Genomic DNA, 15,639 nt, shown 5'->3' on the forward strand with positions numbered 1-15,639 from the left:
CTTGCTTTGGACCCAACCCAATCAATTTGAAGTACAAAATGGGATTTCAACTAAACATCAATAGCTCGGCATCCAAGTTTCTTGAGGGCAGGGCAGGCTGTCTCAAAAGGTGGTGGGCTCTCCCTCATTAGAGATTTTAAAGCAGAAGCTAGATGACAATCTTTGAGGGATCCTGTAGCCGTGGATTTCCTGCATCAGCCAAGGGTTGGACTAGGTGGCCTATGAAATACCTTCCACCTCTGTGTTTCTCTTCATATATTACAGGACCATGATGGGACCAAACCATATTGAAATTGTTCCTTTGCCACTAAGCTAACATATGACCTGGGTGTCTGGAAATATATAGCAGGCACTAAATGCCTATCATGTGGTGTCGAAGGATGCAATAATTTGTAATGGTACAACCATGTTGCTGCTGTCATCACACCCCCAGATTAACAAGTACCTGATATGAGGAGTAAGACATGGTCATTGACTAACCAATTATTACTCCTGTGTAGTTTGCAGTTTTATGTTTCAATTCCTTGAGTTCCAGCTTTGTGTATTAGGCTGCTTTTGAAGACTCGCTCTACAATTTACTAGTAAAGGAACTGAGAACATAATTGGCAACGTCCTATTTTCTGAAATGTCCTTGAGTTGTTTAGACACCACAAAAAAAGAACTTGATTGGTGTGGAGGTCAAACAAGGGTGTAATTTTTCCCTCTGCAAGAGCTCTGAATCTCTACAGCTGTCTGAGTCCCTGGTAGTGTGTTATCATACCCTCCTCAGTATGGGGGGTTTGCTGTACGTTTTGATTCATCTATCACCAGTGTGTTATTAAAGACTTCCCGCTCCTCCTCACAACAACCACACACTAGCAAACAAGCCCTCAAATTAAACCCTTGGATTGTCACTGAATAAAGTACGTGCAGAGTTGCCAGATACACATATTCCTTAGTTCAAAGAGATGCTGCAGAACTGGGTTGTCTGTTCCATGCAGTTTTAAGTGGCACCATAGAGTTTGGGAATGAAGGACTATTCTTCACTGTAAATGACATCTCCCCAAATGGAGAATAGCTGATAACTCTTTGGAGACTTGGATGAAGCAATTGCTTCTGGAATGTCTCTGCATTCTGCTGCTTAAACCTCTGAGGCTCTATGAACTACTTCCGATGTGGTTACATCACCACATAGTTTTGGGCTTGGAAGTTCTGTCTCTTGAGCAAGCTAGATGGAACCAGCCAATGAACTAGGCACAGGGCTACTAACTGGTGCAGAGCAGAAATGGGTGCGGCACTTTCATGATCAGCTTCATGCAAATTTGAACGAAGGGTCCTTCGGTCAAATGGACTGCTTGATTCCTGGTGTGATCCCTGATTGGTTAGGACTGCCAGTCACACAAGAAGCATTGCTATCCCTCTGATGGATGTGCTTTGCCTTTAATGATGTCAGTACATAACTAAATCTAATCAACTACATGTTAATCATCATGACATCATCACGACTGGTACATGATTCCTGATTGGCTGGCATCACTTAAGGCAGAATAATGAACCAGCAAAATATATGGCCCCTGCAGTAACAGCAGCAAAGAACAACAGTAAGAAACAGAGGAAAGCAGAGATTATAGACCTCCCCCTCTTCTTTTTCTTTTCTTTATTTGGTTGCAGTTGGATTCAACCTGCCACTGCTACTTTCAAGGAAAAACGCAAGTCTAGAGAACATATGGCACGGCATTGTTGCCAACTCTTTTATCCACTCATGATATTTTTGTCTCAGGCTTGGTATCAGGTATTTTGTTTGTGTATACACCGTATTTTGAGCCACTTTTGCTTACTGGGAATTGCACGTGGACAGAGTGCTTTCTGGTTTCCCACCAGCATCTGGTTCACCAGGGTGAAAACAAGGTGCTGGATTTGACAGGCCACTGACCTGATCTAACAGGCTTTCTTATGTTCTTATAACTTGAGCCAACTTCCCACAAGGCAATTTTTTTTGCAAATTGGTTTTAGCTTTCCCAGTAGGTTCCAAAACACATTGGATTAGTAAACATATATTTAGTCTCCCTCCGTTGCTTTTAGCTCCTGCTTCAAATTCCTTTTGGTGGTTTCCATTTTTTTTTGCCTTTGGCCTGCCTCACATGCGACATTTTGAGTTGCCATTTAAAAAAACCAACAACACTCCACCAGGTGCCAGTTATTTTGTTAATTCTTCTAATCTTACCACCAGAGGAGAAGAGAGGAAATTTCCAGCCTCTAGCACCAAAACAATATCGGGCTGTATCTTTTTATATAAACACTTCATTCTCTCTTTGCTGCTGCAGGTTTCGGGATGTCCACACCGGCAACGGTCGCTGGCAAAGCCTTCCTCATCGTTTATGGTCTCTTTGGGTGTGCCGCAACAATCCTCTTCTTCAATCTCTTCCTGGAGCGCATCATCTCCCTGCTTGCTTTGGTGATGAAGGCTTGCCACGAGAGGCAGCTGAGGAGGAGCGGCCTTCTACCTCCAACATGCCGAAGGGGCTCATCCATGTCCGACGTCGACAGCCTGATTGGGTGGAAGCCATCAGTCTACCACGTGATGCTGATCCTGGGAATCCTTGCCATTACTATCGCTTGCTGTGCCTCGGCCATGTACACCGCCGTGGAAGGGTGGAATTACATCGACTCTTTGTACTACTGTTTCGTCACCTTCAGCACCATTGGGTTTGGCGACCTGGTGAGCAGCCAAAACGCCGTGTACCGAAATCAGGGATTATACAGATTTGGGAACTTCATGTTTATATTGATGGGGGTCTGCTGCATCTACTCCCTTTTTAACGTCATCTCGATTGTAATCAAGCAGGTTTTAAATTGGATGCTCAGAAAGTTCCGGTGCCGGTGCTGTCCAGATTGCCATAAACCGACCGCTCGCCTCGGGCGCCGCAATGCCATCACGCCGGGGTCCCGTTTCCGCCGGCACAACATCTCTATGGAGACGGACGGACAGTACGACAGCGACACAGAGGGGAGGCGGCTTTCGGGTGAGATGATCTCCATGAGGGATCTCACCGCCTCCAACAAAGTCTCCCTGGCCCTCCTGCAGAAGCAACTGTCCGAGACGGCCAATGGCTACCCTCGGAACGTCTGCATAAACACGAGGCAAAATGGCTTCTCGGGAGGAGTAGGCGCTCTAGCTATCATGAACAATAGACTGGCAGAGACAAGCGATTCTAGGTAGAAATTTTGAAATTATCTTCTATAAAACAGAGGTGTTTTCTTATTCTTTATTTAATAAAACAATATTTTAAAAAAGCATCCAGTCGTTCTCGAGGGCAAGTTTTATGCAAAGTTTACTTGAAAGGGTTGTTGTTTAAAAAAGAAAGCCTTCAATAATAATAATAATAATAATAATAATAATAATAATAATAATTATACGACGCCCATCTGACTAGGTTGTCCCAGCCACTCTGGACAGCTCCCAACACAATATTAAAAACACAATAAAACATCAGCCATTAAAAAACTTCCCTGAACAGATGTCTTCTAAAAGGTAAATAGTTGTTTATCTGTTTGACATTTGATGGGAGGGCACCACTGCCGTAGTATTTTTAGCCCATTATTTTTTTATTCTTCCTCAGGTACCACCAACAACTTATACTTACTGTAAACCGCTTCAAGGTCTGTGGATAGCAGCAAACAGTCTATATAGATCAATAAATTGTTAGTGGCTGATCAAGCAGTTTACTAGTGGGAAATACCGACTACTGTCTCAGGCAATAGAAGAATTTCCCACCACTACTGATTGCAGCTAGGGACACGGGTGGCGCTGTGGGTTAAACCACAGAGCCTAGGACTTGCCGGTCAGAAGATCGGCGGTTCAAATCCCCACGACGGGTGAGCTCCTGTTGCTTGGTCCCTGCTCCTGCCAACGTAGCAGTTCAAAAGCACATCAAAGTGCAAGTAGATAAATAGGTACTGCTCCGGCGGGAAGGTAAATGGTGCTTCCGTGCGCTGCTCTGGTTCGCCCGAAGCGGCTTAGTCATGCTGGCCACATGACCCGGCAGCTATACACCAGCTCCCTCGGCCAATAAAGCGAGATGAGCGCCACAACCCCAGAGTTGGCCACGACTGGACCTAATGGTCAGGGGGCTCTTTACCTTTACCTTTACTGATTGCAGCTGGGCAGTGGTGCTGCAGGGAAGCTTCAATCACCACCATGCAAATACTGCTCTGAGTGGCCAGCTTCCACCTGTGTGGACTCAGGATGCTGATCTCAAAGGAGGATGACTAGTCAATCAACAAACACTTGCATAGTGGCAGAAGAACCTCAGTCAGCAGTAAGCAACCATGTGATTGCTGATTGGCTAGCCATTTCCTCTTGAAGAGCCCGCTGCCTTCACCACTGCCTCTTAATTGTTACTGGTAAAGGCAGGGATCTCCTTTTCCCTTGATCTTCCCATAGCTGCAGCCAAGAGCTTGCTAGCCATTTCACTGACCACCACAGGGCCTCATAAAGATACAATGAGGTGCATTGCTGTGTGTGATATCCAACAGTTCTGCTACTTCAAGGAGTATTGGCTGTGCAATGGAACTTTCCTCATCCTCGCCATTTCCTGCACACTCCCTGCTCCCCAATATCTGTCCCCCACCACCTTCCAGAGCAGATTCACAGAGTCACACAGGGAGGGGACCAGGCAAAGGAGTTACATTGTGCAGCTAAACAAAATACTCCTAGACCTAGCAGAACTAGCACCCTATAAAGCGAAGCTAGCAATCATCATCATCATACAGGTTTAAAATACAACAGCGATGGATCATAACACATTTTGCTCTGGTGGAAAGCTAATGAATGATATGCACATGTATGTAAAGTCTCTGAGCTGCTTTTCAAATTAAAGCAGCAGGTGAGGAGGGGGGCTTATGGAGACACATGGCCAGCCCCATCTCCTTCTGCTGACACGGAGGCTGTAGCCCCATCTCCCAGCCCCAGTGTGAATGGCAGACATCTTTCCCTGCCACCTGTGCATTTGGATGCTGTGGGAAAGGACTCTGCAAAAGCACAGATAACTTCAGTTCTGGTAAAGCTGCAAGGAGCGAATGTGGTCTAAAGCATCAGCGAAGGATGGATCGGTGTAAACCTAGTTCATGCATCCTTGTGAGACACACACACACACACACACACACTGCAACTGCGACCCTCCTACGCCCTAGCTTCAATTCGAAAACATACATATCTGATTTTGTAAGGGGTGTTGTTTTTTTGTGTGCTATCCACAACAACAGAACCTCAGAATGAGACTATGGCTGCTACTTAGCATTTGCACATAATTTTCATTTTTGCAAAAATGATTTACCGTGGTTTGTTTTCCCCAAAAAATGTAAACGTAACGCAATAACTGTGCAAGGCAGATTGTTCTTATTCCTACAGCTGATAGGTGAGTATTTGCCCAAGGGCACAAAATAATTGCTTATTTTGTGAAGTAGAATAGCACTAGAACTCAGGTATCCCAAATTCATGTTTAGAGCTAAGTCCACTAGACCTCATGTCTGGTCAAGATCTCTCTCTCTCTCTCTCTCTCTCTCTCTCTCTCTCTCTCTCTCCATACACAAATGTCTAAGGGCAAGCTGCTCAAGTTTTCTGTTCAGTAGGAGAAGAAACACCTGACCTTTTTCAGCAATATTGAATTCATGTATTTATATTTGCTTCTATGTTACAGTGGTGCTGCTTCTAACTGCCGCACTTCCGTCCTCTTTGCCTTTACTGTCCTTTACTTAATTTGCCCTCACTGCCCTTAGCCTGGCTGCAGCAACCCCTGTGATTTAGCGATGACCCCACAATGCTTCATCTGACATGACGACATTGTGGATGCTGCAAGAATCAAGTCATCCTATGGAGGTCATCTCAGGCCGTCAATTTAAAGACAGTGAAGGTAAATGAAGGTGTGAAAAGTGAGGAGGAGGAGGAGGAGGAGGAGGAGAAGGAGGTGGTGGAAGAAGAAGAAGAAGAAGAAGAAGAAGAAGAAGAAGAAGAAGAAGAAGAAGAAGAAGAAGAAGAAGAAGAAGAAGAAGACTCCAAGAAGGAGCAGCAACCAGGGAATCACAGAATCACAAAATGGTAGAGTTGGAAATGAGAAGGCACTGAACAGCATTGAAACAATAAGAACATTGTTGACCGTCCTCATGGTAATCAGTTTGGCTGTACTGAAAATGCCAATTCCAAAGCAAATATTGAAATGAGCAAACATTTGTCTCCAGTGTCAGATGTTTCCCAGATCTCCCCAAGCTGCCAAGCTGGGCTTTTCAGTTTGCAGCGACCATCTGCCTGTCCCTTCGAGCCTTGATCATAGGGCCATAAGAACCTGCCATATACCAGGTCAGACCACTGGTCAACCTAGCTCAGTATTGTCCCCACTAACTGGCAGTGTCTCTCCAGGGTACATTCCCAGCTCCAGCATGTGAATTTTGAATTTCTGTTTGGCTCTTGTGGTTCCTCTTCTTGAGCCTCATACTCAAACTGCTGTTTCTCCTTTTTCTAACTTATTACAGTATGTCTCAAAGTTTGGTAGTATTTCTAGCTCCTTTGCCATCTCAATAGCAGCTATCAGAACTTGTTGCAAACCATAATCACACCTGCTGCCCTCAAGGGTCACTTGCCATTGGTTTGCAGCTGAATTTAAACCAGCTTCCTTATTTTGCAGGAGCTTGCTTATAAGATTGCCTTCAAAAAGGATGTTGCACCTTGTAACAAGCGATGCCACAAACTGGAACTTACAAATTGCAGCAGCTAGGGCCTCCGCTTCAACTCAGGAAGTACAGTAATTCCCAGATCAACCTTTTAGGCCTGCGTCATCAAAGATCTCTATTAAAACATCCTATATATTACCAAGATGATATTTCCATTGTTTTAAAGCATTGCTCCAACTCTCCCATCTTGTTTCATTCAGTGGCTTAACAGCTATGCCTAAGTCTGATACATGGCTAGCTAGATTTTGTCAATGCTGAGTCAATGCAGATAAACAATTACAGATCTGTTGAACGTGTGTCGTTCAACACACAGAGCGTGTGTCGAAGGATACAAAAAGGCATGTGAGTTGTTGCATAGTATTCTTTTGTATGCCATTTTCTTTGTCTTTCATGTGACTCCGATTATCATAACCTTGACTATACAGATTCTCAATTTGTAATCCCATTTGGTCAAGCTGTCCAAGAAGAGTTTATGTCATGAAGGCACCTGGAGTCTCCTTTAGTGGAACAAATTCCAAGAAATGTTCTCAGGATAAATAATAATAATAATAATAATAATAATAATAATAATAATAATAAAAATTTTATTTATATCCCTCCCTCCCCAGCCGGCTAACAACAAATATAAAAACAATTGATTGAAATACAGCTTAAAAATAAATACAACATTAAAACATTGAAATGCAACCTCATTTCAGTGGAAACTCAATCAAAAACTTTTTGGGGGATAAAAACGTCAAGTCTTCACCAAGGCTAACTATCCAGACTGGTCCTACATGGGCCAGAAAAAAGCCAGGGAAGTCCCCAAACAGGAGTTCCAATACAGAAGGAGAAAGGAAGAAAGAAAGAGGGTGAGGGAATAAAATTGATTCCAAGCCAAAGGCCAGGCGGAACAACTATCAGGCTGAGGGCCAATGTCCCATGTAGTACAGCACCGTGTTCTCAAAGGAACCTGGAGTACTGTGTCCAGTTCTGAGCACCACAGTTCAAGAAGGACACTGACAAAGTGGAACGTGTCCAGAGGAGGGCAACCAAAATGGTCAAAGGCCTGGAAACGATGCCTTATGAGGAACGGCGAAGGGAGCTGGGCATGTTTAGCCTGGAGAAGAGGAGGTTAAGGGGTGATATGATAGCCATGTTCAAATATATAAAAGGATGTCACATAGAGGAGGGAGAAAGGTTGTTTTCTGCTGCTCCAGAGAAGCGGACACGGAGCAATGGATCCAAACTACAAGAAAGAAGATTCCACCTAAACATTAGGAAGAACTTCCTGACAGTAAGAGCTGTTCGACAGTGGAATTTGCTGCCAAGGAGTGTGGTGGAGTCTCCTTCTTTGGAGGTCTTTAAGCAGAGGCTTGACAACCATATGTCAGGAGTGCTCTGATGGTGTTTCCTGCTTGGCAGGGGGTTGGACTCAATGGCCCTTGTGGTCTCTTCCAACTCTATGATTCTATGATTCTATGAACCAACCAGATGTATGCAGGAAATCAGGAGCAGAACATGAGCACAAGAGCTCTCCTGTGGTTTCCAGCAACATTGTAGAGGCAGAACAAAGCCGTCACGGCTAGATGCCGTTGACAGTCTTCTCTTCCATGAATTTGTCTAGTCCTCTTTTAAAGCCATCCAAGTTGGTGGGCAGGTCCATATAGTTAAAGCCATGGTTTTCCCAGTAGTGATGTATGGAAGTGAAAGCTGGACCATAAAGAAGGCTGATCGCCGAAGAATTGATACTTCTGAATTATGGTACTGGAGGCGACTCTTGAGAGTCCCATGGACTGCAAGAAGATCAAACCAATCCATTCTGAAGGAAATCAGCCCTGAGTGCTCACTGGAAGGACAGATCCTGAAGCTGAGGCTCCAATAATTTGGCCACCTCATGGGAAGAGAAGACTCCCTGGAAAAGACCCTGATGTTGGGAAAGATGGGGGGCACAAGGAGAGGGGGCGGACAGAGGACGAGATGGTTGGACAGTGTTCTTGAAGCTACCAGCATGAGTTTGACCAAACTGCGGGAGGCAGTGGAAGACAGGAGTGCCTGGCGTGCTCTGGTCCATGGGGTCACGAAGAGTCGGACACGACTACACGACTAAACAACAATAACAAAGTTGGTGTCATCGCTGCCTCCTGGGGTAGCGAGTTCTGAATTTTAGCTGTGTACTGCATGAAGATGTCCTTTCTTCTGTCTGTCCTCAGTCCCCCAACTTTCAGCTTCATAGGTGGCCAAGCTCCAATTACGAGAGAGAGGAAGAAAAACTCTGCCCACTTTCTTCACACCATGCACAATTTTGTACACCTCTATCCACCCCCTTTAATTGCCTCCTCTGTAAACTAAAAAGGCCCAAATGTCATAGCTTCTCCTCCTAGGGGAGTGGTGCCCCCTCTTTGGCCACAGGATCTGATGCTGACAGGACCCCAGTGTGCTCTTTCCCCCTGCTCTTGTCCTGCTTTGCCTTCTCGTTTTGGTTTCCCGTGAAACAACAGGGCCTTTCAAATCATGCCTTGCAGATTAGCTTGCAAGAGGCTTTCTTCTCTTCCGCCTGCAGCCTGCGGTCCTGCATCCTGCGGATTGCTTGCTAAAGTGACAGATCCAATCCCCCGCTGGCTTCATTAACCGCCCGTATTGGCGATACTGATTGCGACGGGTTTTTCCTTTGACAGCAGTGGGGAGGTTCAGCTGTCCGAGGCGTATTTCACACACTGGGTGATGAACAAGAAACATAAAGAGAGCAAAGGGAAAGCTACAAAATTAATTGCACCAAGCAGCCTTTTCTTGCCATTTAACCCAGAACTAGTCAATTACCTCCAGAACAGCTGGAGCAGCTGTTTCCTGAAGCCCGCAGTTGCTTTTATTTTATTTTATTGGTTCTGGATTTTGCTGCCTTGGCTGCGTTCAAGGCATTGCGTTTTTGATCTCTATAAAGCCTAGTTTTGATTAGTGTCAATTGGATTAATCAAGGTCTGCTTAAAGCACATAGGCCCTATCGAGAGTTAGAAAACTACACAGCTCCTTGGTTAAAACTTGTAATATAATGCAGTTGGTAATAGGGGTGCCTCCACACTGTCAGCGTTTTCTGGGAGGGATTCAAGAGCTTACCAGAAAATGTGGGTTCATGCAATTGAAGTGGAGTAAAGCACTCTGCTGCCCTAGCAGCACTTTTAGAATGAAACTGACTTTTTGCAGTTAGGAAAGTGACAGGGAAAATGCATTTGGAAAATGTGGGGTGAACGAATGATTAACAAGAAGATGTATAAACACCCTGCAAGCAGATCAAGATGAATGGGACAAACATCTTGTACCAAGTTTGGCTCAGTTGGTAAGAGAATGGGATTCTTAATCTCAGGGTTGTGGGGTATTGCAGGCCTGGGGCAGTTTCAGAAAAGGGCAACAAAAATGATCAAGGAATGGGTGTGAAATATACTCACAGTAGAGAGTGGATTTCATGCTCTTTATTCAGCTCATAGTGGTGAGGAGGAATGGAAGTTCCCCCAGAAAGTTTGCTTTAAATACATTATTTACACAATGGGTCCCATGTGATTGGCTAATTCCAGATTTCACCTGTAGGCCAATCAGGTTGCAGATTCACTTCCACCTGGAGCTGGATTGGGTGGCTCCTGTGGACCAATCAGACTGCTGCATTCTGGATCCTACTGTTCTAGGACCAATCAGACTGCTGCATTCTGAATCCTATTGTTCTAGGACCAATCAGACTGCTGCATTTTGGATCCTATTCAACTCAGTACATAACACCACAGGGTGCAACTCCGCTGTGAGGAAAGGCTACAGCATTTGGGACTTTTTAGTTTAGAGAAACAGCATCCCCTCCAACATTTCTCCAATGAAAAGAGGGACATCCTATTTTGTCCCCTCCAACATTTCTCTGTTGAAAATAGGGACGTCCAAAGGGAAAGCAGGACAGTCCGGGATCACATCAGAAACCGGGACACATTTTGTACCTCCGGTGACTGCCCCTGGGAAATCATGATACTTGGAGGGTCTGAAATGGCAGAAAAGGGAGGATGGAATATGATAGAGGTGTATAAAATATTGCATACTGTACCAAAAGTGGAGATCTGAGAGTCCTGATATAAAGCAGGGAGTTCCATAAGTACACAAGCCATAATTTAACATGCGGTCCTCAAGTGATGAGCATGCATGCCTGAGACTCTTGAGTTTTTCATTTATATGTCTTGTGACTTTTGTCCCTTGTCGGACAAAAGGGTGTGTGTGTGTCCTTTGCTGCCTGGGCTTCTCAGGCTTTCTGACTCACAGCCACAGGGTTCCCTCCTTAAGAAAGGGCACCATGCAGACAAGGACCCTGGCACAGCCTCTAGGTGACTTGATAAAGCTTGGCTGACTTTAATCAAAACATTGCTTTATGGAGGAAGATAATCTTCCTATTTAAGGATGCCTGCAGCCTCATCTTAACCATATAACTTGGAAGAAAGTCCCACTGAAATGAATTATGGAACTGACATCCAAGCAATGTGATTTTGAAAAGAAAAAATCTCAATGTAGGTCTTTAGACTCAATCTCCAGTGTTTCCAAATTGGGAAAACAGGGCTGCAAAAGATCTCATTTTGAGAAACTAGACAGCTTAGTCTGAGACGAGTTGACAGTACGAGGCCAGATGGACCACTGTTGTGGTTCGGTATAAGCCAGCTCTTTCTAATCCAGGATTCCTGAGATCCAGGTTGACATTTCAAGCACAGCTGAGCAGGAGGTGCAACATATGCAACAATGGCCTTATTATCACCATAGAGACGATGGTACAGCCATGTATCTGGTTTTTATATTATTATTATTGGAAATCCATTATAGCCATCTTTGGGTGTTTTATTGCAAGTGAAAGCCGAGTGATTCCATTTCCCATATTGATTCCACAGTGGCTGTCATAAGCAGAGCGCTGCAAGGCTCGAATAATGAAGCTGACCTCATTATTCAGTGCAGACTCAGTCCGATGCAGCCAGTGCAGGAAACGTGCGGCTACAGCATCTCTGGATATGGTACCCCTTGATAGACCTTTTTAATCCTTCACTGAAAAACAAAGGAGAGTCAACCAGCTTCCAAGGAAGTCTATTTCATTGTGGACCAGCTTGGATCATCAGCTCATGGACCTTCATACAATGAAGCTGAAACCAAGAAGATTCAGATCCAAAGTAGTTTTTCACATAGCACCTAGTTAAACTATGGAGTTCGCTCCTACCAAAGGGGGTGGCTTCAAAAAAAGAATTAGACATCTTCATGAAGGACACAGCTAACAGAGGCTACTAGCCCCTATGGCTATGTTCTACTGCCACTGCCAGAGGGAGTACACTTCTTAATGGCAGTTGCTACAGGGAACCAGGCAGAGGGCCTTCTCGGTAGTGGCGCCCGCCCTGTGGAATGCCCTCCCATCAGATGTCAAAGAGATAAACAACTACTTGATATTTAGAAGACATCTGAAGGCAGCCCTGTTCAGGGAAGTTTTTAATGCGTGACATTTTCATGTATTTTTAATCTTTGTTGGAACCCGCCCAGAGTGGCTGGGGAGACCCAGCCAGATGGGTGGGGTGTTGTTTAGTCGTTTAGCCGTGTCCAACTCTTCGTGACTCCATGGACCAGAGCATGCCAGGCACTCCTGTCTTCCACTGCCTCCCACAGTTTGGTCAAACTCATGCTGGTAGCTTCGAGAACACTGTCCCGCCATCTCATCCTCTGTCATCCCCTTCTCCTTGTGCCCTCCATCTTTCCCAACATCAGGGTCTTTTCCAGGGAGTCTTCACTTCTCATGAGGGGGCCAAAGTATTGGAGCCTCAGCTTCAGGATCTGTCCTTCCAGGGAGCCCTCAGGGCTGGTTTCCTTCAGAATGGAGAGGTTTGAACTTCTTGCAGTCCATTGGAACTCTCAAGAGTCTCCTCCAGCACCATAATTCAAAAGCATCAATTCTTTGGCGATCAGCCTTTTTTATGGTCCAGCTCTCACTTCCATACATCACTACTGGGAAAACCATCACTACTGGGAAAACCAGATGGGCGGGGTACAAATAATAAATTATTATATATATTATTATTGCTAGGAATCACAAGTGGGGAGAATGCTGTGGTGCTCAGAGATTGTTTTCAGGGTCCAACAGGCAACTACTTGACCACTTTGAGAATCAGATGCTGGATTAGATCAGTATTTTCCAAAGTGGGTGACACTGCCCCGGAGGGCCACTGGAATGACTGGACTACTGCAATGCCCTCTACGTGAGGCTACCTTTGAATGTGACCTGGAAACTACAACTAATTCACAATGCGGCAGCTAGACTGGTGACTGGGAGACCATATAACACTAGTCCCAAAAGACCTACATTGGCTCCCAGTACATTTCCAAACACAATTCAAAGTGTTGGTGCTGACCTTTAAAGCCCTAGACGGCCTCAGCCCCGTATACCTGAAGGAGTGTCTCCACTCCCATCGTTCAGCCTGTACACTGAGGTCCAGCACCAAGGGCCTTCTGGTGGTTCCCTCACTGTGAGAAGCGAGGTTACAGGGAACCAGGCAGAGGGCCTTCTTGGTAGTGGCGCCCTCCCTGTGGAACACCCTCCCTTCAGGTGTCAAGAAAATATACGACTACAGTGGTACCTTGGGTTAAGTACTTAATTCGTTTCGGAGGTCCGTTCTTAACCTGAAACTGTTCTTAACCTGAAACTGTTCTTAACCTGAAGCACCACTTTAGCTGATGGGGCCTCCTGCTGCCGCCGCGCAATTTCTGTTCTCATCCTGAAGCAAATTCTTAACCTGAAGCACTATTTCTGGGTTAGTGGAATCTGTAACCTGAAGCATATGTAACCTAAGGTACCACTGTATCTGACTTTCAGAAGGGAAGTTTTTAATGTTTGATCCTTTAACGTGTTTTTAATATTGTGTTGGGAGCTGCCCAGAGTGGCTGGGAAAACCCAGCCAGGTGGGTGGGGTATAAGAAATAAATTGTTGTTGTTTTGTTGTTGTTGTTGTTGTAGCCTCAGGTGCCAATAGGGGGTGTTGAATAAAAATAAGGGGGCGGTGGTGGAAACATAAAGAAGAGAAGAGAATTTTGAAAAACTCATTTCGCCTGTTGTGTAATAACTCTTACCACCAGGTCTGGCGCCATTGCGGGACGGCAACAAGGCCTCCCCTGGACCCTGCAGTCGTGATGGAGGTGAGGGGTTTTTCTGGGCTTGGGTGAACCCTTTTTAGCTTCTCTCAGGCCCAGGAAGTGGATCACAGCTTGCCTGCCTGTTCATTATATACATATATAAAAGGATGCGAATTTGTCATTTGTCAGTGCATCTTTCTGTTCGTTCGCTTAAAGAAGGTAGATTCTTCCAGGGGGGGGGGGAGTGGGGAAAACCCAAATTGCTGTGGAGATGGCAATCCTGAGGAGATTGCAGTGGGATATTGGGGTGGAAATTGTTAACCCTTTCTTCCCACCAATCAGTGAAAATGTCCCCACCAAATATTTGGCGAGAGGGAGAGCCAACTTGAATATAGAATTTTATTTTGATTCCCAAGTCTGGAAGCGGAGTTGCTACATCACTTCCAGCTTAAAGCAGGAAAAGTAACAACTGGAAGATGCTAAAGCAGGGGCAGCCCAACCATTAGCCTTGGTGAGGCAGTGGCCTCAGGCGGCAAGCAGGCTGGGGACACTTGTGCGTTTTTGTCACCCACAGTCAGCACCTGGGAAGAGCAGAACCACTGCTGCCTCCAGCTACTCCTCTCTTTTTCTCTCCTGCTGCCTTCCATCACCTCAGGTGGCAGAGCAGGAGTGGGGCTTTTCCTGGTTTGCCTCAAGCGGCAAAATGTCTTGGGCTGGCCCCGTGCTAAAGCACCCACTTCTAGAATCCCCCTCAGTGTCCAGGGAGCAAGGTGGAAACCGTAGTAGCAAATGGACCGTGATGTGAAAAGATGGTTACATAAACGCTCCCTGCGGCACTGTAAATAAAAGCATCCTCCATTCTGCAATTTCACACCAGTTGCCGTCCTAAGCCATTTTCAGGTCACACACACAAACACACACTGCTTCATTTTCTCTCCTTTTTTTTTTTTTTTTTTTTTTTGCCTTCTAAAACATCTCTGCAGGAGAGCTTGGGAGAGTACAGAGGCAGCTGCTGACTCATTGTTTGAGGTGATGACTTTCCTACAGGGGGTGCGGGGTGGGGGATAACCCTAGCTTTTAAAAACACTGGACCAGGAGGAAACACTTGCTTTGAACTTTTATTATCCATATGGAACAGAATGAGCATTAATAGGAATATTACAGAAACAAACAAAATAGAACTGGCTGGAGACATAATGCACATTTTAGGTTACTTCCCCTCAAAACAATCCTGTGAGAGAGGTTAGGCAGGAGGTCTGGCCAAGGTCCTGCAGTTGAGTAGGGATGTAAATTTGGGTCTCCTTACTCCTAAGCAGAGACATCACCTTGCCTACAAAGGTCCGTATAGTTAAAACTATGGTTTTCCCAGTAGTGATGTATGGAAGTGAGAGCTGGACCATAAAGAAGGCTGATCGCCAAAGAATTGATGCTTTTGAATTCTGGTGCTGGAGGAGACTCTTGAGAGTCCCATGGACTGCAAGAAGATCAAACCTATCCATTCTGAAGGAAATCAGCCCTGAGTGCTCACTGGAAGGACAGATCCTGAAGCTGAGGCTCCAATACTTTGGCCACCTCATGAGAAGAGAAGACTCCCTGGAAAAGACCCTGATGTTGGGAAAGATGGAGGGCACAAGGAGAAGGGGATGACAGAGGATGAGATAGTTGGATAGTGTTCTCAAGGCTACTAACCTGAGTTTGACCAAACTGAGGAAGGCAGTGGAAGACAGGAGTGCCTGGTGTGCTCTGGTCCATGGGGTCACGAAGAGTCGGACACGACTAAACGACTAAACAACAACAACTCCTAAGCACAACATCACACTGGCTCTATTCTCTCTC

General features: G+C 45.4%; 1 protein-coding gene across 2 annotated transcripts in view; it reads left to right on the forward strand.

The window, feature by feature from the left end:
- KCNK12 (potassium two pore domain channel subfamily K member 12) overlaps window positions 1-3,276 on the forward strand; it is a 40,131-nt gene extending 36,855 nt beyond the window's left edge. For both annotated transcript variants that reach the window (XM_083432866.1, XM_083432865.1), the window contains one exon: window positions 2,304-3,276. In XM_083432866.1, the coding sequence (XP_083288992.1) occupies window positions 2,304-3,199 (896 nt within the window). In that variant the 3' untranslated portion in view covers window positions 3,200-3,276. The remainder of the gene's footprint in view (window positions 1-2,303) is intronic.
- The last annotated feature ends 12,363 nt before the right edge of the window (window positions 3,277-15,639 follow it).

This window comes from Podarcis tiliguerta (genome assembly GCF_965153285.1).
Source record: "Podarcis tiliguerta genome assembly, chromosome: 3".
NCBI lineage: Eukaryota > Metazoa > Chordata > Lepidosauria > Squamata > Lacertidae > Podarcis > Podarcis tiliguerta.